Source organism: Phoenix dactylifera, chromosome 16, assembly GCF_051530095.1.
Source record: "Phoenix dactylifera cultivar Ajwa chromosome 16, Ajwa_hap1_PhDact_Kaust_v1.1, whole genome shotgun sequence".
Taxonomy (NCBI): Eukaryota; Viridiplantae; Streptophyta; class Magnoliopsida; order Arecales; family Arecaceae; genus Phoenix; species Phoenix dactylifera.
This window is the reverse complement of record NC_143205.1, coordinates 18,378,531-18,401,981: the sequence shown is the minus strand read 5'-3', so window position 1 is coordinate 18,401,981 and position 23,451 is coordinate 18,378,531. Positions and strand designations below refer to the sequence as shown.

General features: G+C 36.7%; 2 protein-coding genes across 2 annotated transcripts; both read right to left on the bottom strand.

The window, feature by feature from the left end:
- Positions 1–1,699: 1,699 nt before the first annotated feature.
- Positions 1,700–5,607, bottom strand: LOC149751149 (uncharacterized). The gene is made up of 2 exons (XM_089927686.1): positions 4,293–5,607; positions 1,700–3,006 (listed from the first exon to the last, which is right to left on the bottom strand). The coding sequence occupies exons 1-2, from the start codon at positions 5,605–5,607 to the stop codon at positions 1,700–1,702; spliced, it is 2,622 nt and encodes an 873-aa protein (XP_089783812.1).
- A 3,637-nt stretch (positions 5,608–9,244) lies between these two features.
- Positions 9,245–23,451, bottom strand: LOC103723991 (alpha-1,3-mannosyl-glycoprotein 2-beta-N-acetylglucosaminyltransferase-like). The gene is made up of 18 exons (XM_008815103.6): positions 23,034–23,451; positions 20,828–20,878; positions 20,455–20,542; positions 16,856–16,918; positions 15,568–15,602; positions 15,390–15,466; positions 15,211–15,256; positions 15,057–15,119; positions 11,760–11,826; positions 11,620–11,688; positions 11,453–11,522; positions 11,279–11,340; positions 11,055–11,145; positions 10,877–10,970; positions 10,648–10,710; positions 10,504–10,542; positions 10,255–10,425; positions 9,245–9,782 (listed from the first exon to the last, which is right to left on the bottom strand). Exons 1-18 carry the CDS (start codon positions 23,100–23,102, stop codon positions 9,669–9,671), a joined length of 1,332 nt encoding a protein of 443 aa, XP_008813325.3. The 5' UTR covers positions 23,103–23,451; the 3' UTR covers positions 9,245–9,668.

The window sequence follows — 23,451 nt, the reverse complement described above, 5'->3', positions numbered from 1 at the left end:
TTGCAAAAACCCCAAAAGTCCTTACTAAAAATGGATTTTCTACGGCGTCATCGTTCAATAGAAACCGGCTATGGAGGCTTCGCTGTCACATATGAGTCGTCTTGTTCTTGTAGAAGATTGTATGGGACTGTCTTCCGACCAAAAGTGTGCTCTACAAAAAAGGGATAAAGCTTTCCTCTACTTATGATGCATGCTCGAAGGTGGAGAAATCAGTGGAGCATGCTCTACTTGGCTGCTCGAGGGCAATCCTGATGTGGCAGTTGACAAGAGCTAACCGTTGTTTCCTGCAGTCTCCGACCCCAGTGATGGCGTTCCTAGTTACCTAAAGGGCGTCATAGTGAGACCAGTCACCTCAACCAGTGGTGTTAGGTGTGCCTATGTTGCTTATCATGTTTGGCTAGCTAAACATGCTAGGGTCTTTGTGTAAGAAAAATAATAGATGAAAGAAGGAAGAACTTATCAGTTGAGGCGTGATTTCACTGTCCTTAAGAATAGATCGCGCCCCTCGGAGATTGAATCTCGGTGTAGCAGGTAATGGCGGCCTATCCTCCAGGATACAACAACTGGATCACTCCAAGCGTACACTCGCAGATGAAGTGACGGTCGAACAGCCCAGAACCGCGCTCTTGGAATGACAACAGAGAAGAAAACGGGGAGACTCTTCTCGGGAACAAGAAACAGAGAGGCTTTCGGAAACAGAGAGAGGATAGGTTAGATTAGATTACTCTATCGGATCTGATAGGGTTTAAAAAGAAATGAAGAGGCGTATTTAAAAGACACGTCGTTTTATCAAGAGATAACCAAAGAGCTGTTTTAAAGACGCGACGTTTTATTCAAAACAATTCAAAAAATAAAACGGCAAAAAGAAACCTGGCTCAAGCCCACACCCGCGGGGGGGGGGGGGGGGGGGGGTCCCCCTGCGCGTGATAATCGCAACGCGCCCGGTTAAACGTTTCCGGATCGGATTCGCCAATTTTGGCTTGGACCTCCATTGGGCTCATGCGCGCGTGGGCTACTTTCTTTCTTTGCTTCACCAAGTTAAAATGTTGAATACTATATAAAGATCTTTTGAGTTTTGTTCCTTTCCAATGTGGGACTAAAGAAAGTACACTAGACAAAAAGACAAAAGAGAGAGAAGGGCAGACTCGGAATTTTGAAATATTCCAACAATCCCCCACATATTTTAAAATTCAATAATAAGTTAACGAGCGCGAGAGTTCAATGCATCAAATTGGTGTCTTTGAGACTATGAACCATTTTTTAGGACTAGTAAGTATGACTTACAGAACTTTTGGTGAAATATGAAATTTCTATGAACCAAAAGTCCTTTATGTAAAACAGTGACTCATAGCCCACATTGACCTCTCAAGTTCTGGGCTTGTTCTAAACGGGTTGGTGCAAATAGGCCATGCACCTTACCTGGATATTCATGAGTGCTTTAGAGAACTGCCTAATTCTCATAGGAAGCGGCCCCACTCCCACACCCATATAGGTGGATCCATCAAGTGTGTACTGCAGGTATACACACCATCCTAAAGGACTATGGTATCCATTAAGAGCTTTACCTCATCCTTATCTACTGCAGTTTGCACTATCTACACCATAGGGATGGATTTTCCAAAATTAAATACGATAGTGTACTCACAGTCAACTAGCGACTTGTTATTACCCATATGAACATGCTTCATGGGATCTCCAATCACACATGTTGGGTTTCTGTCGTTATTGACTTTGATATAGGCATTAGTCCCATCCCCCTCGATGTTTCACTCACTAGTTTTCTACCTAGTGGTTTTGTCAAAGGATCGGCCAAATTCAACTCTGACTTTACAAACTCAAGAGATATAATCCCATCATCAAGCAGCTGCCTTACAATATTATGTCTCAACCTTATGTGTCTATTCTTCCCATTATAAACTTTATTCTTAGCTCGATATATAGCAGCTTGGTTATCACAAAGAATAGACACAGAAGGTGTTGGTTTATTCCATAATGGAATATCTCCCACAAGATTTCTAAGCCATTCAGCTTCAGAACCTGCCTTTTCTAAGGCAATAAACTCGGACTCCATTGTAGACCGAGCGATGCATGTTTGCTTGGATGATTTCCAAGATACTGCACCCCCACCAAGAGTAAAGATATATCCACTCGTGGATTTCATCTCATCTGAATCAGAGATCCAATTTGCATCACTATACCCTTCTAGTACAGCTGGAAATCCACGATATAACAAACCATAATTAATGGTTCCTTTCAAGTACCTTAGTACTCTATGAACAGCACTCCAATGGTCCTTACTAGGATTATGAGTATACCTACTTAATCTTCCTACTGCATAAGCAATATCAGGACGAGTGCAGTTAACTAAAAACATTAAACTACCAATGATGCGAGCATATTCTATTTGTAAAATACCATTATCTTTATTTTTCCTTAAATGTATACTAGCATCATATGGAGTAGATACGGGTTTACTATCATAATGCTCAAATTTTCTTAAAATTTTCTCAATATAGTGTTCTTGTGATAGCATAAGTCCATTAGAACTTCTTGTTATTTTAATCCCAAGAATTACATCAGCTTCACCCATATCTTTCATATCAAAATTTGAAGCTAAAAATTTCTTAGTATCTATAACTATATTCAAATCAGTTCCCATTATAAGCATATCATCAACATACAAACATATGATCACAACAACATTATTAACAACCTTACTATAAACACACTTATCAGCCTCATTAATTAGAAAGCCATTAGATACCAATACTTTATCAAATTTTTCATGCCATTGTTTAGGTGCTTGTTTTAATCCATATAAGGATTTTACTAATTTACAAACTTTGTGCTCATTACCAGGAACAACACAACCTTCAGGTTGTTCCATGTAAATTTCTTCATCTAATTCTCCATTCAAGAATGCAGTTTTTACATCCATTTGTTGAATTACTAAATTATGAATGGATGCTAATGCAATGAGTACTCTAATAGATGAAATTCTAGAAACTGGTGCAAAGGTGTCAAAATAATCAATATCTTTTCTTTGTGAGTATCCTTTTGCTACTAATCTTGCTTTAAACTTATCAATTGAATTATCTGGTTTTAACTTTCTTTTAAAAATCCACTTACAACCAATTGATTTAGCACCTGGAGGCAAATCAACTAAGGTCCATGTATGATTAGACATAATAGACTCTATTTCATTATTAATAGCCTCCTTCCAAAAAGGTGCATCAGCTGAAGTTATTGCTTCTTTATAAGTTTGAGGTTCATTATCAACAAGAAAGGTGTAAAAATCATTTCCAAAATTTTTCTCTTTTCTAGTTCTTTTACTTCTTCTTAAATCAATTTCATAATTTTCATGTGCCTCCTTTTCTTGTTTATTATGAGACTGAGAGTCAATTTTTCTTTACCTAGTTTCATAGGAAAGATATGTTCAAAGAAATCAGCATTTTTAGATTCTACTATAGTGTTGGGTTCCATAATATTAGATTCACATTTTAATACCAAGAATCTATAAGCAGCACTATTTAATGCATAACCAATAAATAAGCAATCAAAGGTTTTAGGTCCCAACTTTCTTTTCTTTGGTTCAGGTAATAGAACTTTGGCCAAACACCCCCACACTTTAAGATATGTAAGGTTAGGTACATGACCTTCCCAAAACTCATAGGGTGTCTTACCAGATTTTTTATAAGGTATTCTATTTTGAATGTGACAAGCAGAAAGAATAGCTTCCCCCCACAAATAAAGAGGTACTCCTGAGCTTATTAACATAGCATTCATCATTTCTTTTAGAGTTCTATTTTTACGTTCAGCAACTCCATTAGATTCAGGAGAATATGGTGGGGTAATCTCATGGATTATACCTTTATCTTCACAAAATTTATTGAAGAGATTATACTCATATTCTCCTCCTCTATCAGTCCTTATTCTTTTAATTTTCTTATTAAATTTATTTTCTACTTCAGTAACATATTGCTGAAATTTTTCAAAAGTTTCATCTTTAGTCCTAAGTAGATATACCTTAGTGTATCTAGAATAATCATCAATAAAAGTTATGTAAAATCTTTTTCCTCCTCTAGTTGGAGTGTTTTTCAAATCTCCTAAATCAGAATGTATTAATCCAAGTAATTCAGTTTCTCTTTCTATTGACTTATGACTCTTTTTAGTAGATTTAGATTCTACACATACTTCACATTTATCATTCACATTTCCAAAGGTAATATTATTTAACAAGCCTAGGTCTTTCATTTTCTTGATATAAGAAAAATTAACATGTCCTAATCTACCATGCCATACATCAACAGAATCAATCAAATAAGCAAAAGATGATGCATTTTCATTCATAGTTTCGGTTACATTCAAGACAAATAAACCCTGGTTACAATAACCCTTCCCAATGAAAACATTGTTCTTAGTCATTACAATTTTATCAGACTCAAAATACACTTTAACTCCAGCCTTTCCTAATAAAGAAACAGATACTAAGTTCCAACGGATATTAGGAACATGCAGCACATCATTCAGGGAAAGGACTTTTCCTGATGTTAGCTTGAGGAGTACTTTTTCTTTGCCAACCACTGGCGAGGGTCTCGAATCACCCATGAACACTTGTTCCTCGCCTTCATTCAATGGAGTGTAGGAAGTAAACGCACTTCTATTTCCACAAATATGTCTGGTAGCCCCAGAGTCTACCACCCAGTCCTTTGCTCCCATAACCATGTTGGTTTCAAACACAACTGCTGCAATAATATCTGTCTCCACCAAGTTAGCATTTGGTTTAGCAGATATATCATTCCTTTTTCTAAACCTGCATTGATTAGCATAATGTCCAGGTTTTCCACAAACAAAACAAGTTCCTTTTCTTTTAAAACCTGGACCTTGGAACTTAGGTTTCTTATCATTTTTGAGATAAGGCTTCTTGGACTTTGAACGAGACCCACCTGGTTTGCTGACTATAACATTGGCTTTTGAAGTCATTTCCTTGGCCAATTGTTCTCGGTCTCTGACTCGATTTTGTTCTTCTATTCTAATATGAACAATAACATCTTCAAGACTCATATGTTTCCTTTTGTGCTTCATGCTATTTTTATAATGTTTCCAAGACTCAGGTAATTTTTCAATCAAACAGCCGGCTAGGAAAACTTCTTGAAGCATTATATCTTCATTTTTAAGATCAGTGACTAATCTATGAAAATCATGTATTTGGGATGACACATCCCTATCCTCGGACATTTGAAAGTGCAGAAAATTTCCTATAGCATATTTCTGTACTCCAGCATCTTCTAACACATATTTTTTATTCAGATTTTTCCAAATTTCTGCAGCTTCTTTGTATGAACAGTAGACATCAAAAAGTTCATTGGACAGTGTACTCAGAATTGTGTGTCTACAGATTTTATTTCCATGTTCCCACTCTTTGAATTTAGTGTCAAAATCTTCAGACCCTTCTATCGGTTTTGACTGATTTAAATACTGAGCAAAATTAAGCATATCCAATGCAGAATAAACACGTTCTTGCCATCTCTTAAAATACATACCATTGAAACTCTCAATTTTAGAAGTATCAGGAATTGATCTAGCAGTAATCATAGCAGAATCCATGCCGATCTATTCTTAAGACTGTAAGAAAAATAATAGATGAAAGAAGGAAGAACTTATCAGTTGAGGCGTGATTTCACTGTCCTTAAGAATAGATCGCGCCCCTCGGAGATTGAATCTCGGTGTAGCAGGTAATGGCGGCCTATCCTCTAGGATACAACAACTGGATCACTCCAAGCGTACACTCGCAGATGAAGTGACGGTCGAACAGCCCAGAACCGCGCTCTTGGAATGACAACAGAGAAGAAAACAGGGAGACTCTTCTCGGGAACAAGAAACAGAGAGGCTTTCGGAAACAGAGAGAGGATAGGTTAGATTAGATTACTCTATCGGATCTGATAGGGTTTAAAAAGAAATGAAGAGGCGTATTTAAAAGACAGACTCTTCTCGGGAACAAGAAACAGAGAGGCTTTCGGAAACAGAGAGAGGATAGGTTAGATTAGATTACTCTATCGGATCTGATAGGGTTTAAAAAGAAATGAAGAGGCGTATTTAAAAGACACGTCGTTTTATGAAAGAGGTGTTTTTAAAGACGCGACGTTTTATCAAGAGATAACCAAAGAGCTGTTTTAAAGACGCGACGTTTTATTCAAAACAATTCAAAAAATAAAACGGCAAAAAGAAACCTGGCTCAAGCCCACACCCGCGGGGGGGGGGGGTCCCCCTGCGCGTGATAATCGCAACGCGCCCGGTTAAACGTTTCCGGATCGGATTCGCCAATTTTGGCTTGGACCTCCATTGGGCTCATGCGCGCGTGGGCTACTTTCTTTCTTTGCTTCACCAAGTTAAAATGTTGAATACTATATAAAGATCTTTTGAGTTTTGTTCCTTTCCAATGTGGGACTAAAGAAAGTACACTAGACAAAAAGACAAAAGAGAGAGAAGGGCAGACTCGGAATTTTGAAATATTCCAACACTTTGAAGGTAGATGGCAAACTTTAAATATTGTTGCTGACAAGACGCTTATCCATATTGCTGAGTACACTTAAGCTCAGACCATTGAAGGAACTGAGATTGTAAGGAACACTTGGAGCTCCCGTTCTGCTCTGATAGCGCGTCAAATAATATTTATTGCTTGGAAATCTCCCTCCTCAAGCTTTCTTAAGGTGAACTTCGACAACAATGAGTTGAATGACGGGAGGAGAGGTGGTGTCGGGTTTGTTATCAGATGCCTAGATTCCAAATTAATCATGGAAGAGGACCAGTGTTGTATAATACTTCTGTTCCTAAAATGGAGATGAGGGCACTTTGGAAGGGCATCTCTTATGCTTGCCACGTCTTAGGGGCTGACCGGATTCATCTTGAAGGGGATTCAATTATAGAATATGAAGAAGATGATGCTATTATTCTCACCAAGGAGTGTTTACAGAGAGGGAATAAATAGAGAAGAAGATAAACATATGAGCTGTAGGATAAGCTCGACTGTTACAATTGACATAACAATGTACAGTAGCCAATAAGTGCAACAGAGGGAAGAGATAGAGAGAAAGGTTGTTGAAGTAACAACCAGCTTAGGTAATATCCTGTATACACCCCCTCAAAATAGGGGACCCGTCGGCAACACCCATCTTGGAACGAAGTAGTTGAAAACGCTGACGAGCAAGTGGCTTGGTGAGAAGATCAGCAAGTTGATCCTGGGTACTAATGTGAGAAACATGCAGTAAGCCCTTGGTAACAAAATCCCGAACGAAATGAAGATCAATGGCAATATGCTTCATTTTCGAGTGGAGCACTGGATGAAGACTCAACTAAGTTGCACCAATGTTGTCACACTGAAGAAGCGGGGGCTGCAAAAGAGGAACACCAAGCTCCCGAAGCAAAAAGACAATCCAGGTTAATTCAGAAGTTGCCGAGGCTAAAGCTCGATATTCAGCTTCAATGGAGGAGCGTGCAACCGCTCGTTGCTTGCAAGTAGACCAGGAGATAGGTGAAGAACCAAGAAAAATAAGGTAAGCCGAAGTGGAGGTGCGATCAGTGGGATCCCCCGCCCAATCTGCATTAGAAAAACCATGAAGACGAAGTAGCAGTGAAGATGACGAGCGACGTAAAAAAACGCTATGAAAAATAGTTTGCTTTAAATAGCGAAGGAGCCGTTTCAACGCTGTCCAATGAGTCTCAGAGGGTTGATGCATGTATTGAGCAAGCCTAGCGACCGAAAAACTGATGTCTAGTCGAGTTAAAGAGAGATACTGTAAAGCACCAATAATGCGACGGTATGGAACTCCGTCAGCCGGAGGAGAACCATCATTGAGACAGAGAGCAGGCTTGGTGGCCATGGGCGTGTGAACAGATTTGGAACCATCCATATGAGCACGCTATAAGATATCCCTGATATCAATGATGTTATCCGGTGGATTTTGGGTCACACCAGGGTGGGTGTTGAGCATCCTCTTCTGTATGACATTCGTAATTTGTTGTGGCGCTATGTAGTCCCATGTCACTCATGTGTAGCAGAAAGGGAACAGAGCGGCTAATTGGGCGGCATCCTACATTGTCCAGCACTCGTGTTTTTTTGTGGAATAGTTATGGGTCTTCTTCTTTCCCTTTTTTTTTTCTTATTTTGATGGATGTGCTTGTATTAAAATAGTATAAAGACATTTGTGTTATTAAAAAAAAAAGGATTTTGAACCTAAGTTCATCGTCCACATCCTCCTAGGTGGATTGGTTGGATCTCTCAGGACCTCCAAACCAGCAAAGTGGCAGCCATCCATAACTTCCAACCCGGAAATTGGATTTAGTGACGAGGGTATCCTTTGCTGCCCTTCTTTTTATTTCGGTGGATATCTTAAACGGGATGTTCAAGGTGGCCGCGGCAAACAACGTAATCGAAAGTCTTGCACCAAGGGATTGGAAGGTGGACCGATCGGGCTTGTGCAGGTGATACACTCTTATTCTATCATGCTTATGACTGATCTCTCAAACCTCAAGGTCATCCTCTCTACCTTCGAAAAAGCTCTCTGACCGCCCCATCTCTTTTCTCTCTTCCATATGCCACAATCCTAGAGAATTCCTCTAGGAATATATAAAGGAGGGATGCGCCAGCCAGGGTTTCCTATGGCGCCTCCACCTAGGAAAGCAATTTGCCCGTGTTAGAACGAAAGATAACAAGATATCACGATATCGAGTTCGGTGATACTTACTGGTGGAATATAACAAGAATTCATAAGGAGGCATATAAATGGCAGAAAACCTGCTGTTTACCAGGTCATTGTGACTGTAAATATAGATTATGGACCTTGGTTTGTCTATCACTAGTTTCCAGTATGGGTCAGGGAGGGTGCTAGTCATCACACGTCGTAATTTAGCCATGCAAATAAATACAAGATTACCCATCATTCTTCAATTGTACCAAGGATTTTAAAACCAACCCACACCAGCCATACCAAACTAGAACAATGAAAGACTAGTATTCAAAATAAATATATAAAAATTAAAAAATCATCCAAGGTTTAGATGTTAAGTTCATAACGTAATACTTGGATCCATGTCGGCCTTAAAAGATTTTCCTGCAACAAAGCTATGTGAAGTTTATTCTGCCGTGACCTTCAAAATAGCAATCCATGAACACCAGTGGAGCATGCAAAGTATCAAAGCCGTCGGGGATAATTAAGATATAGAGCAAAGCAGGAGAAAAGAAAAATATCCAAAGATCAACAAGATCGACCCTTTGATATTATTGCTTTCTCAATTACTGTTCTGTAAAATGTATAATCTTCCCTGCGTGAAGAAAACTTTGTATAGCATTTTGTACCGTAACATACACAAATTAAGGTCAAAAATGAGTGCTTTTGACAGGAACAACCAATGCAAGTAGACAGAAACTCAAGGGAATTTACTCATGAGTCATGTTTGCTGAAAGATGGATCTTCTGTGTTTTCTCCAGAGCCTGTGCTCCGTTGGTCCATCCTTTTTTTGTGAACATTTGCATACCCTGCAAAATGCTTGTCAGTTGTCCTGCAGATATCTTAGTTTCACGCATGAATCCCTCCTTAAGTAAGGCTCAGAAGTCATTCCCAACTATTTCCAATAAGTATATTTTTCATTCATCAAAGATCATGGATCAACTACTCTATCCCAAGCTGCTTGAGAGAATCTGGACCCACGAAAAATACCCGCCTCTGAGTCCTCCTATATCGAAAGACTACGACTCCTTTATATGCAGTTCTTGGAATGCCATCCTGGAAAAAGAATAATTTGATAAGAAGTGGAGAACAGTAAATAGACACCAAAGCATTTTCTAAGGCCATAGCATCAATGGATCTTTATGATAAATGATCTTGTTGTTTACAACAAATTCAAATATGAAAAACAAATTCAGTTAGGAACCTCGAATGATTAAATAAGAACAAGAAACTTATGTCAAAGAGAAATGAATTCTAGAGCTCTATGTCAACTAATATTATTTCTATTAGAGTCTGTGTTGACTAATAATATTTCTAATAGACTTATGTATCAATTAATATTATATTTAACAAGATTTTGGTTGCTCATGAAGTTATGATTCATCTGGATTTTTTTATGTGCAACTTGGGCCTACACGTGCGTGCATATGTTGTGTGTTTGGGCCATGCATCTGGGGGTGCATCAGTGTATTTAGATGTCCCACGGAAAGCCAATAGTCAAGTAAAACAAAAGTGGGGGAGAAATTGCCTTCCATTCATCAAATATTCCAAACTGACGGGCTAATCGTTCAAAGTCTCTCTGGTCACTATACTGGATCCGCACATCAACATCTACACTGTGCGCCTTCAGAACAGCATCAGGTCCATCAACAGGTCTAGCTTTGGACAAAATGTGAGCAAAGTGGTTTAAAAACTTGTCCTGCCAGTGTCATAAAATAACTAGATTAGGGACCAGATTAATCACAAACAATGATATTAATTAAAGAAATAAAAATACCTCCAACAGGTAGCTCAGATCCACTGATTTCCAATCAACCTATGGTCACAATTGATCAAGGAGAACATGCATGAGATAGGAAAGATTCAAAAACTAATGCTAAAAGACAGCTAAAAGATCAACAGCAGAGCACGCTTTACGTACATAGACATCATTTAGTTTAATAGGCTCCAAGTATTGTTTATAGAATTGCCCCATGCTAGAACCCTGAAATAAAATCATAATATTAAAGTGATCAGTTTGCACATTATAACAGTGCAAAAGGAGAATAGATGAAGAAACATCCTTGTAAAGACAAATAAAGCATAACGGTCAAGTTACATGCTCACCACATCTTTAAAACAATAAATGAAAAAAAAACAAAAAAACTTACATGCTCACCAAAATTGTATGTTCTGCAGACTTCTGGACGAATAAATTGGCGATCTTTGTGCACCTCCTTCAACCTCACCCAGTCATCCCAATAAGTATTATCATGTAAAGGAAGAATTTCCTGGAAAAGGTTAACTAAAGTTTGAACCTAGACTAGAAAACAATGAAACAAAGGATATGCTTTAGGCCACTTTGGTGATAACTCATCCCATATAGATTTTGTTAGCATCCATCCAAGCCCAGGAAAGAAATCCGAACGATAAAGAATTTCTGCATAATATATTGAGAAGTAGCTTGTATGAATGCTTTTCAACATTCCAAGAGAACTTTTTTAAAAAAAATGTAGAAGGCCTTCGAGGCAATAACCATCAAATGTAAATAAAGAGAAATATTTAAAAACTACCAGGATCATGCACAAACTCCACTTGTCCATTATCGTTCCAAGAAGAAACAGCCATGATCGTTCTTCAGTGGTGCCACATCAGGGGAAATGATGGTGCAAAATAATTGGAAAAGGATGGTTGAGAATGAATTTTCAACTTTTGAAGAAATAATGAGCAACTGATGTGGAGCATACTTATCCTTTTCAAGTAAAGCAGACGTGGCCTCAAAATAGTCAAAAAAATCTGGTGCAATCTCCATATCATCTGTTTAGCAATATGATCTCTACTTTTTATAATGTTAACAATAAAAGCAATGAAAAAGGGAAAAAATAAAAAGATTAAAACAGCCAAGAATTAGCACCTTCCAGTATGATTACTCGACTGAAATTATGCTTGGTGAATAGCTTGTCTAGGGCCCACTTGTAATGTCCTGGAAAAACAAATATTCTTAACAAAGAAGAAAAATCAAATGAACAAAAAAAATAAAGAAATAACACCTACTTGCAATCTTGTAGTATGCTATTATTTCGCCAGGTCTTTCCGTATGCACTGGTTCAGAATCCAAGTGCTACAAGATATAAAAAGAAAGAATTCAGACAAGAGTTGTCCTCAGAAGCTAAACTGCCTCCATCTCTAACCATAACATCAAGCTCACATCTATTACCAATTTCCTATCTTGTGATGTTAACGTAATCAAAATGGTCAGAACATTTTGTAAAGCTCTAAACATGGAAAAAAATTATTGTTTACCTACCCAAAAGAATTATAACTAGTAAAGCTTTACCTATTTATTCATTTTCTTATTATTGGGGTGGCAGTTTATGGAACAAAGTTGGCTTATGGAAGAAGATAGACAGTGGAAGATATTTTCATGCTTCGCCAATTAAAGGAAAGGTATACAGAAATGACTTAGAGAACAAATCCACATAACAATTGACATGGAGTCATATGGTTCAATACATGAAGAGGCAATTCCGTAGGTACTAAGGAAGAAAGGTCTATATAAAGAATACATTGCAATTGTTCACAACATGCTCGAGCAGTGAAAAGCATCAAAAAATTAGTAGTTTGGTGATACAAGTTTTCATTTGCTAGAGAACTGCACCAAGGATTAGCTCCAAATCAATACGTCTTTACACCATGCTATACTGTTAGTTAATAAGACAAGGTCAAATATATGGGAAATACTTGGAAGATAAGGATCTAGAAATCAATAAATACATAGGCAGTGTTTGGCTGCTGGTTAAAATCTGGATAAGAGAAAGTTGAGTTTAATCAGACAAAGGCATGCCAAAAGTGGTAGATTAAATTATTTGGTCAACAGACCCAAAATTCACTTAACCTGGTTAACTTTATTTCATGGGGAATGGTGAATTAAAGTTAACCACCAAGCTCTCTCTTCTCTCTTTATTTTTTTGTTTTTTTCAAAACATTATCCCAGTAACCCTAGAAAGTCAACCAAACAGCAGATGACTTCAACCGCTGGTCACCTGGTTCAAGGGTGGTTACAAATGGATAAAACTATCTAACCCTTGGTTAGCTATTCAGCCTCCAAACATATCCATAATATATATGTGCATTTTAAAAGAAAATAAAGCAGGAAAATGCACACAAAATTCGAAATGTTTTCACTAGTTTTCAAAAGATATCGACCATTTTCATACTTGCAACCCAAAATCACTAATACCATAGTCTAGATATTATTAATGACAGAATGTACTCTAAATTATGTGCTAAATTTTTCTTGGCTTGTTTCATTCTTCTGTAGTCTTTCCTAAACTTTCAACTTCTTATATACATTTCTTTCTTGGGCCAAAACTCTATAACATGAGCCAAAGTGTTGAAACCAAAACCCATTGTGCCCAACCAGAAATGGAACTGACACCGAGTTTTTGAACTTCAATAGTGTTGCAGTAGCAAATATTACCACAGAAAGTAGACAAACTAAAGAGTAAAGATGTGGAGAATTTAACAAAATCAAAAGAAAAGTGAGGAAGAAAAATAGACGAATGAAAAGAAAAGAACAGTGGGGAGGAATCATACACAGAAAGAGAAGAGCAGGCACCTGTTAACTAATACCCTTTATTACTAAAAAAGACTAAAACTAACTCGCTCATCCAGCCAGCCTTTACACACCCCAACTTCCCTCTATTAGATGTTGATGAGATATTTTACTCCACCAAATTGAGTGCCATTAAAACTCTCCAATATAGAAATAAACTACAATCAGATCTCTTCAAAACCTTAGAAGAGAAAGGAAAGGAATCTACCAATGTGGGGCTAGCAAAGCTATTTTGTGGTCCTAAACAAACCTGCACCAAGTTTCGATTTGTTTATGACTAAGAAGGGATAAATTAGGGTCCAAGAAAGCAACCAGTTAAGCCCTGTTAGCTTCTTTGGTCATGATCATCAATGGAACATGCAGTGAGGGTTTTTTGCAGCCCTTCTATGCTTCTAAGTTGCATCAATAAAAGAGCCACTGTGATTGCATCAATTGACAATAGAGTGACAAAGAATTGATTTAAACAGTGTGGGAATGTGGAATGAAGAATAAAGGAGGCCTCAATAAGTAGTGCTCAGACTGCATTTAAGAGTCAACTAAGGAGAGAAAGACTTTAAATTAACGTGAGTGGAATCTGCAAGAAAGGATTTTAAAATTGTCTTAATGACACTAGAGGTAGCCATTGACAGAAATAATTAGTAGACAAGGTTTGAGAAAGGTGCCACAAACAATTGAAATAAAGCTTGATCTCAAGACCAATGTTCCCCTTATCTATTAAATATGATATTTTTTCTCATTCCATGATCAACACCAAGTATCATGGCATGGAAAACCATCATCAAAACCATTTGACTTGAGATCCATTTTGGACTTTCAGAAGATGTAATACATCTCTAACTCCATGACTGTGACAACCAAAGATGCACTCTAGATCATTCGAATCTAGTTTTCCCTAAGTTGACCAAGCACATCGAGATTGACTGACAATAGATTCTCTATCAATACAGTGCCTGCACATTTTCCTAATATGTCCCCATAGGATCCAAGTTGTCAAGATCTTCATAATCCTGCACTATTTAGTGTTGTTACTTCTTACATAATTCCCCATGCAAGACCAACATATGGGGTAAGGGGGCTCCTAAATGTAAATGTAGACATAGCATATCTTTTGAGAGTCTTTCAATATATCGTACACTATTTTATGAAAGATATTCTCTCCACCTTTTTTATCACATCTCATCATAAATATTTAGGCTTCTGCCAACCAACAGAATGTTCTTTCTTTCCAATTTTTTGTCCTTATGTTTAGTTCATCATCCATCTGCTCAAGGATAGTCCATAATGGAGAAAATGTTTTATTAACCCCATTAGTTTAATACTGGCAATATTACATTAATAACATACAAGATATGCATAAAACAAGCAATGAACTCAGCAGCACGTTTAGGGGGAAAAAATGTTTGATAGTGAATTTAGTCAAGTCACTTCAAAATTATTGCCTTATGATCATCAAAGCAGCTGCACAAGCCTCTAGTATATGGTCTCTTGATTCTTTTTGGGTAAGATGTCAACAGTTAAAAAGGTATCCAACCAGAAGTGCTAAAATCATAAATGAGGCTCCTTATGCAATATGCACTCGCTCTACTCAATACAAGTGGTCAGTTGATATGCTATTATGTAGTAAAATTGAGAATGGCACATTCTACTTTTGAGTACAGCATCTGAAAAAAAAATATAGATAAATCAGTCTATATGGTTGTGAGAGAGAATAACTTGAAACAGTTTGTTTCTTAAACCTGCATATATGTTATCTGACTGTAACTCAGAGCTTTAGTTTTAACATCTGGATTTGTTCCATCCTGTAAATCAGTGAGAACTTAAATAAATTCACCTTTTCAAATCAGGTTATCTGGGAAATAAAGACAATACAAGAATGGTCCATATAAATACCTGGGATATGAAAAGTGGGAATTTAGCAGCAACTGATCTCTGATATCTGTAAAAGAGTATTTGACCTATGATTTATCTATTGGCTAATTATGTAATAATTTTGAAAAAGGAAAGCACTTATCACCAGACTAAGTTAACTACTTTTTACAAAAGAAAAGGCATGTAAAGTATACACATACTTCAAGACAGATTCCACTGTCCTCTCTAGATAGTCTTGGCGATTGCAAGCCATTATCACAACAGCGGCTACAGGCACCTAAAGTAAGAAAGCAAAACAACTTAGACAGAATAAATTATGCATTCCTTTATATACACGAACTAAGACATAGCATGTATTTTTTTTTCCAAAAGTTATACCTCTTTTTCACTAATCGAGCTTTGAAGATTCTTTCCTACACCAAAATTCATAAAAAATAGACAATTACATGTTGAAGTAAAAACAAGAAAGAACAATGAAGAGTTTCAATTCCCTCCAAAAGCATTAAGGAAAGTAAAAGTAGAACCTTTTGAATATATCTAAAAGGGTAACTATATCATTGTCATTGACCTGATGGAACCACAAAATATTAAAGGACAGTTTTTGCAATTGTTGCCATTAAGGTCCACACCACTGGCAAGGTAGCCCGATGTGGAACCACTGCGATTGTTAAATGTGTGCATGCATCTATTGTAAAGTTATTAAAGAACTTTTTATGTGTACATAGTAGAGCATTGTTTTTACACGAAGTAAAATGATCTCCAGACAAATTGTTATAAGAGTCATATAGTTGAGGGACTTCCAATAATACACCAAGAACTTTGTCAAAAAATCAGTGCAAAGTTCCCCAAGTTCTGTAAATGGTCACATACTCACAGTACTCCACATTCCAGACTCAAGCAAGATGAACTTTGGTAGCCATACGAACTAATACGACACCTACTACATGTATCAGAAACAGAGATATACTGAAGACCCATATTATTTTAAAAAAAAAACACTTCTGCAGATCGAGAGAACAAGATCATGAACTACAACAGATCTGATTGCAGAAGCAGGCAAGTACCGATCACCTATAAAACTAAGTAATCAGAAGTTTGGCATTTTTACTTGCTTGCCGAATATGCACATGGTTGCCAAATATTGCTCACTCAGTGCAAGCATCATATAAATCTTTCATCAACTAAAATAAGAAGGGGAAAAACAGAAGCAATTTTTAACTTGAAAAGTTCCAACATGACCATATAGTCATAATGAAAAAAGCAAGTCAGAGGAGAACAAATTAGGAGGCCAAAAGAATTAGAACCACTGTACCACCCCAGCACAGTACTATTAAGTTGATTTTTCGGTTCATACCAATATATAACTGGCAAGTAATAATCATTTATTATCGTGGCTTTGCAAATAATATAGTAAGCCAGCGTGAACCTACAGATTAATGAAGGGTGAACTAAATTATGATGTAATTTTTTAATCTTAGGTTGCTTAAGCAAGCATTTCTCATAGAGGTTAATCTAACAGATCAGGTTTCATTTTCTGCAGACTGTACAATATTGAAAATATGATTTCAAATCAATGTTATTGAATGATTGAAATGTACATGAATTGTAAATATAATCAATCATGTTTAAAAATAAATAAGGATAGCAAACTCATAAAAGACCATACTTTCAAGATCTCGAATTAAAGTCTTCAGCTGGGCACATTCTTCATCTCTAACTTGCTTCGCTTCTGTATATAGCAGCACCATATTAGAATCAAAATTTCATGGTCTTATTTGCTTCCCTAATAAGAGAAGACTAGCAAGCAAAGTTTCAGACAAAACTATATTTTACAAAATCACCCACTGCAATATGCTGAAGAAACAATACCTTGTCATTCAAAAATCTAAACAACATCAATTTATGCACCTAAAAAAGCAATACTTCTATGCTTCTAAATGTCCAGTTAGAATAACTATATATATCTTATTTCTCTTATTATGTACACAATGAAATCATGATGGATAACCATGAAATTCTTCATTAAGCATCCTTGAGATTACACGTCCATGTGAAAGCAAACCAGACACGAAGTTGTGAATAAGTATTTAGAGAGCATATTCAGCAAAACAACAGGGGACAAAGTGCTTATTAACGACCAGATGAACTTTGACAAATAAGTGTCAGAATTGTGAGGGACAGAAAAGAAACAAGAACCAAAAAGAAAAAAGAAAAGAAAAGAAAAGTAACCTGAACTTATGGAAAGAATATAAAAAGCTAGTGGCAATGTAAGAACTTCAAAGCCCAACATAATAGTGTGTTCTATTTTTCTCTTTGGTACAGCTAACATGACTGATCAATTTATTTTACATCAAATAAATGATATTGTGAATGAATAAGAAATAAAATAGCTTCGTGATGACATTTAACATATCTAAAATAGAAATGGCAATGCATATAACCTTTCTATTATCAAATTTAGATTCATGATCATCTGCATGGATTTACAAATTGTTCTGGGATTATCATAAGGAATTATCAGTACACAAGATTTGATGTCAATGACATGCAAACTTGAAAAATTCCATTTGAAAAGCTGATTTGCTGCACACTTAGATTGGCAATTAGCATCATCCAAAATAGAGAAGATATGGCAATCAACAATCACAATTGCCTGAATGGCTTAATAAGTGATAAAAGATCAGAGAGAGAGAGAGAGAGAGAGAGAGAGAGATGTTGATTTTGGTATAAGATGCACCAAAATCGAAGACTAGTTACAGATTATTTGATGCAGATGTGATGATTTTGAACCATAAACTGTCTTAGTGGCGACAAGAAAAGTTAAAGTTGTGACAAACATATGAATACACCTAAGAAGAATCAATCTAACAATGAATGTGCCAGCTGGCAAAAGTTTGTTGATTGATCACGTCACCGGCCACCGGTTCTAGTTGAACCGCTTGTCTTCTAATAGTTGAAAACTATGCTCCTGCACTTGTGAAAAATGTAGCCACAATGGTTAGTAAGTAGTGAACAAATTATCAAGCTCACCACAAAGATCGCAACTCCAAAAGTTAGGAAACATCCTTCTTCCTTGATCACCTCACGATTGCATTTCGTCACAGGTCAAAGTCATTAAAGCAAGTAAAAAATTGATGGAACGATGACACTAAACAACCTGAAATAAATGCCCATTCTACTTTTGGTTTTCATGTAAACTCATATGGTCTTCGGTGGTGCTGTATGCAGGAAGAGTTGAAAAAAGCTGTTTTGGCTGATTTTAGACTTCTTAACAGATTCAAGGCTCCTTGTAGTTCTAGATGTAATGGAACTACCTGGTTTGCTGATATTATTATCATGTGCATCAGACCACAAAAATGGAAGAAGTTGGTTCATTGTCTTTTGTTCGCAACAATTCTGGTCCAGAAAATCAATTGAAAGAAGATATACTCAAATGAGGTGAAAAGATGATATGGAAACTGGAAAGGTTATTAGGTGGACTGGGTGATAATAAAAGTAGGTTCAAAGAATTAAAAAAACTCTCGTTTATTGAAGGGAGTCTTGTCTTTCCTTCAGTTCTAAATTATTACCTTTCACCCCTCTTTAAATCAAACCAGTAATAACCAACTCGATCTAAACCTCATTTAAGACTTCACATGAGAGATTTGAAGCAAAAGTGAAACTTCAAATAATTTATGTTTAAGGATTTCATCATAAGAAAATTGATTGGCTCCAATTAGGTGCTCTCTAAAATATAGCTGATGTTGTTGGACAAGTAGCCTTGGGAGCCTTAATTTGCACACAAATATGTTAATCGAGTGAGAATTGGTATCCATAGGGGTGTCAGTAAACTCGTTTTAAGGAATTACAAAAGGTACAGGCAGAAAATAGAATGTATCAAAGGGTTTAGGTTGGGGGCTGGAAGTAGAACATAAGTTACTCTTGTGAAGATATATGACTAGCTGACCATACTCACAAATTTATATTCAAGATTTTCAAGGATTCTTTGAATGAAAAGAATTGGGTTCCCAATATTCAGAGTAATCTGATGAGGGAGGGCACCATTTGGTCTCTAAAATCTCATAGAAATCACAATGGAGTATACAGAGATTGAAGATTTTGTAGTTTTTTCTTGGTGATAATTTATGCCTTTGATGGTATAAATTATGGGATTGAAATCTTTCATCTAATGGTCTTTTCTCAGTTGAATCTTGCTTTAAGAGTTTCTTTTTCCCTTCATTCTTGCTTCAATTGATTTATTAAGTTCATGACAAAGACTACATGATCAATCATTAGCAAAACTGAAGATTTCATGCCAATACCCTCTTAGCCTTCTTCAAGAATGATGAAACATTAATTTAAACAGTGCTGCTATGCACAAGCAGTGGAAGTTCTCTTTCATCTCTTTGGGAGGTCTCCAATGCTTCAGGTGTTCTATCTTCTTGACACAATAAAAATAGAGAAAGACATTATGAAATTGCAGCTTTTCTTCTACTGTATGGGTCGATTGATGAGTGCAAAATGCTCACACCTTCAAGAACAGTAGCATGCCAGTCGCCTCTCTTTCATAACAATACTTTATATGACATGGAACTCTAGAACTTCTGGCAAACAATACAATTAGCATGACGATGATCAGCCAAGAATGTGGCAGAACAAATGTCCTAGTACACAGTAGTGTTTTTTTTTGTTATTGTTGTTGCCTTGCCCCAATCTTACATGTCTGGTGCTTCTGCAATATCAGCACTGTCTAAATGGCCCCTTGCGATGGTGAAGCTGCTTCTGCAATTAGTTTTGGCTGGCAAAACTTTTCCTCTTGGTAAATAATGCATGCACTACTGGTCCATGATAGGTTGCATGCCATCTTGTATTTATGGGCTTCTTCTGAAGCTGCCCTACAGGCGTGTCCTTTTCATGTACTTCCAATTCCAATTCTAATGATTAGGTTTGCATAAAAGGAAAAAAGTAATGTGTTGTTCTAATTAAAAGAAAAGGCAAGATTACGTATTGCAGTGAAGAAATGATGAACATAACCTCCCTGCCATGTCATAATGGTTCTACCTGTTCCTAATTCAGATTAAATTGGGAAGAACCTATTTCCAATATGACAATGCATATTAGCCTACAAATTATAAACACTGCCAGGACTATCACATTTGTTGACAGGATTTTTTTAGTAAATCAAGCATATGTCCTATCACTTACAAGCCGTCATTGATGTCATCAGCATAATGTGGCACAGATCTAACAAAAGCTAATTTAATTAAAGATAAATTAGAGGTGTACCTTCCAATGCAACTATCTTTCCTTGTTGCGTGCTTATTTGTTCAATAAACAATCGCATTTGACTTGTGCATTGATTTTCAGATTCCACCTGTTTCAATTTATCACAGAGCAAGGGTGCATGATATTGAGCAGATATTAATTCAATAGTGTAATTCTATGCAGATGATATAACTTATCTCTAAAAGAATCAATTGATAAGCTTTTGTATCACAAAAATTAGCAAGAGAAATAGCACTTAAAAAAGAAAAAGGATAGCTTGAGAAGCCTAGATAAACAAGATATGGAACTGAATAAAAATGTAGATAACTAAATGATGAAAAGGAAAAATGGAAATTGTGATGTCCGAGATAAGAGAAGATGGTTCATAACTTACAACGGTCGCCAGGCGCTCTGCATACTCAGATTGTGTTGCAAAAAGGCGCACCTACAAATATACGAGGAAGAAACTATTAGCACCATACAAGAGACAAATAAATACAGGCAGCTGCTCATCAAGGCATATATGGTTAGTGAATAGCAAGCAGGAATACATAAAAATGAAAAAGAACTTGAAAGCTTTATATGTTAATTTGTTATGGTGACTAATGACTAGCATATTTTAAAACAATAGCATATATTAGAATAAAAAGGAACCATGATAAACAGCAACGTCAACCCTTTTCGATATAAGTTATAACAGCCATAAGATTACATTAGCAAATATGTGCTGTGGTGACTATTGACTCATTTTTGGTTTATGCTGAATATTCCTCTAGGTACACAAGAGAGCACCAGATGACATGCAGCTAACAAGAATCTTCAACTCGATTTAGTATTCACAGCAGAGCTATGAAGCTTGAAGAGTGCAGTCTACCTACACTTTTCCCTATGTACATGAGTTTCTTGCGAACCCTTACTTGCAATACAGCAAACCACACTATTTTCTGCGGTTTTACCAGTTCATCAATAACTTGATAAAACCAAGAGGAATAAATGCTTTTTTTAATTCAGCATTCTTCACAGAGCTGTGAAGCTTGAGTAGTGCAGTCAAGGTTCTTAAAGAAAAGACCCTATAAATATGATTTTTTTTGCAAGTTTTCTTCTCAATTACAACAACTAACATTATCTTAGAACCTTCTGTTGGGCCTAGTTGCCCATGTCTGAAACCTAAACCAACCAAAAAACAGGGTGATGCTTCTATCCTAAACTAAAATAAAGTAAGATATGTTCCAATCCAATCAACCCAAACAGTTGAGTGGAGCTCAAGTAGCACCCTTGTTCCAACCTCAAAGGTTTTAAGAGGCTCTGGGTTCAGTTCTAATTTGAAGCCATGTGGAAAATTGTCAGATTATGTTATCAGGTACAATCTTTCATTGATTACACTTGAACATTGAAGAAAGAAATAGACTTATATATCAACAATTGCAAGCTGCATTGGAGGGTATATAACATTTTTTCTCTTTAAAATATGAAAGGTTCATGGGTCTACACCATGTGCTTTTTCAGTTTTCTCTAAAATATAAATTCTTGGCCTGAGCCAATTACGTCATCTTTGCTAGTTTCCACATGCGTTGCCTCATTTTTATGAATAATTAAGCAAAAATTATAGCCTTTATTATGATAATGTGCACTCATGCCTCTGTCTACCAGTCATCTTCTTTATGTCATTTCACATGCTGTCACACACCTAAGTTTGCTCGTCATTGCCGGTCTATACCATTAAAATGGTAAATGGCTGAATGTTGCTTATAGTTTCCCTTGTATGGTTTATTTAAATTGTTAAATCTATAAATAATAATTACTTTGTCACAATTAATCAAGTAAATATTTAATTACTCTGACATAAATTAACTCCAGCTGATAACTCACATCTATTATTTAATCAAGCAAAGATAACATCATTAATATTGTTTTAATTTTTCACAATTAATCAATTACATAAGAAGACCAATCATAGAGCCCATAATAACAGGGACTCCCACGGACTCACTTAGTTATTTGCCTTTCACACATCTCCTTCTCTTCGTATTTCTAGCCTAGGAACACCGGAATATGGCTATCTCACCCATAAATGTTATCAAGGAAATACCCATTATGTTGTTTCCTCCTATCTCCATCCCATAAATATTAAGCCTATAGCGTTACCTTCTCAACTTCTGTCCTCTCCTTCCCCAAATTCCTACACCGTGAGTCTAATTTAATAAAACCTTTTTCACGCGACTTCTTCGCAATGATTTCATATCAAGATCTCACCGTTCAATTGTCGGTCAAACATCACTATTTCAATTAAGAAGACACAAATTTTACATTTCCAACCTAAAGAGGCACTCTTTACTAATCTAGTTTGGCATCTTCACCCTATATCACCTTCGTCATTAATTCTCGTTTCAATGGGGGAAAAGAGAAACACCCCTTGGTTTTCTTGTGTATACGGCTCGGTAACTTATATGAATCGTCGAACAAGAATTTGATTTTCTTGGAACGATATCATCAGAAGAGGTGGAAAGATCAGGATCAAGGTTTTCCACTGCAGCAACTCCTCAATTCTAGGGTTTAAAGAAGAGAAGAAAAAAGAAAGAAAGGAGGGATGTGAGAGAAACCTGGATGTAGATGAAGGCCGCCGCGGCGACGAGGAGAAGGATTCGGACGTCGCAGAAATCTCTCGCCATCTTTGGCACCCAAATTCGCTGACGAGGGATCGAGGTTTCGATCCCTCGCGAATAAAACGGAGCTTCTTTTCTTTTCGCCAGGCGAGAAGACCTTTCCTTTTTTCAATTTTTTATTTTTTTCTCCCTCTCCCTTATTTGCCTTCCTTTTACGATTCCAATGAATGCCTCTTTTCTTAGGTCTCCCCGACGGCGCTTGACTCCGGGCCTTGGGAAGTCCGGGTCTTGGGAAGTCTCGATGGAGGTTGCTAATATGCGCCGGTATAAAAACGAGCACCACCTTGGAACGGTTTGTTTGCAGATCCGCCCCGTAATGCAGTAATGGAAATTTCTTTTCTTTAGGTACATCAGC

What these genes read in the sequence shown, in the direction of transcription:
- LOC149751149 (XM_089927686.1), bottom strand. Translation starts at nt 5,607, where the DNA reads ATGGATTCTGCTATGATTACTGCTAGATCAATTCCTGATACTTCTAAA. An exon ending in TTCTGTTGATGTATGGCATG is followed by an intron (nt 3,007 to 4,292) that starts GTAGATTAGGAC and finishes CCTTTGCACCAG; the next exon opens with TTTCTAGAATTTCATCTATT.
- LOC103723991 (XM_008815103.6), bottom strand. Translation starts at nt 23,102, where the DNA reads ATGGCGAGAGATTTCTGCGACGTCCGAATCCTTCTCCTCGTCGCCGCG. An exon ending in TCCCACTTTTCATATCCCAG is followed by an intron (nt 15,120 to 15,210) that starts GTATTTATATGG and finishes ACTGATTTACAG; the next exon opens with GATGGAACAAATCCAGATGT. An exon ending in CATACAATTTTGGTGAGCAT is followed by an intron (nt 10,711 to 10,876) that starts GTAAGTTTTTTT and finishes ATTTTATTTCAG; the next exon opens with GGTTCTAGCATGGGGCAATT.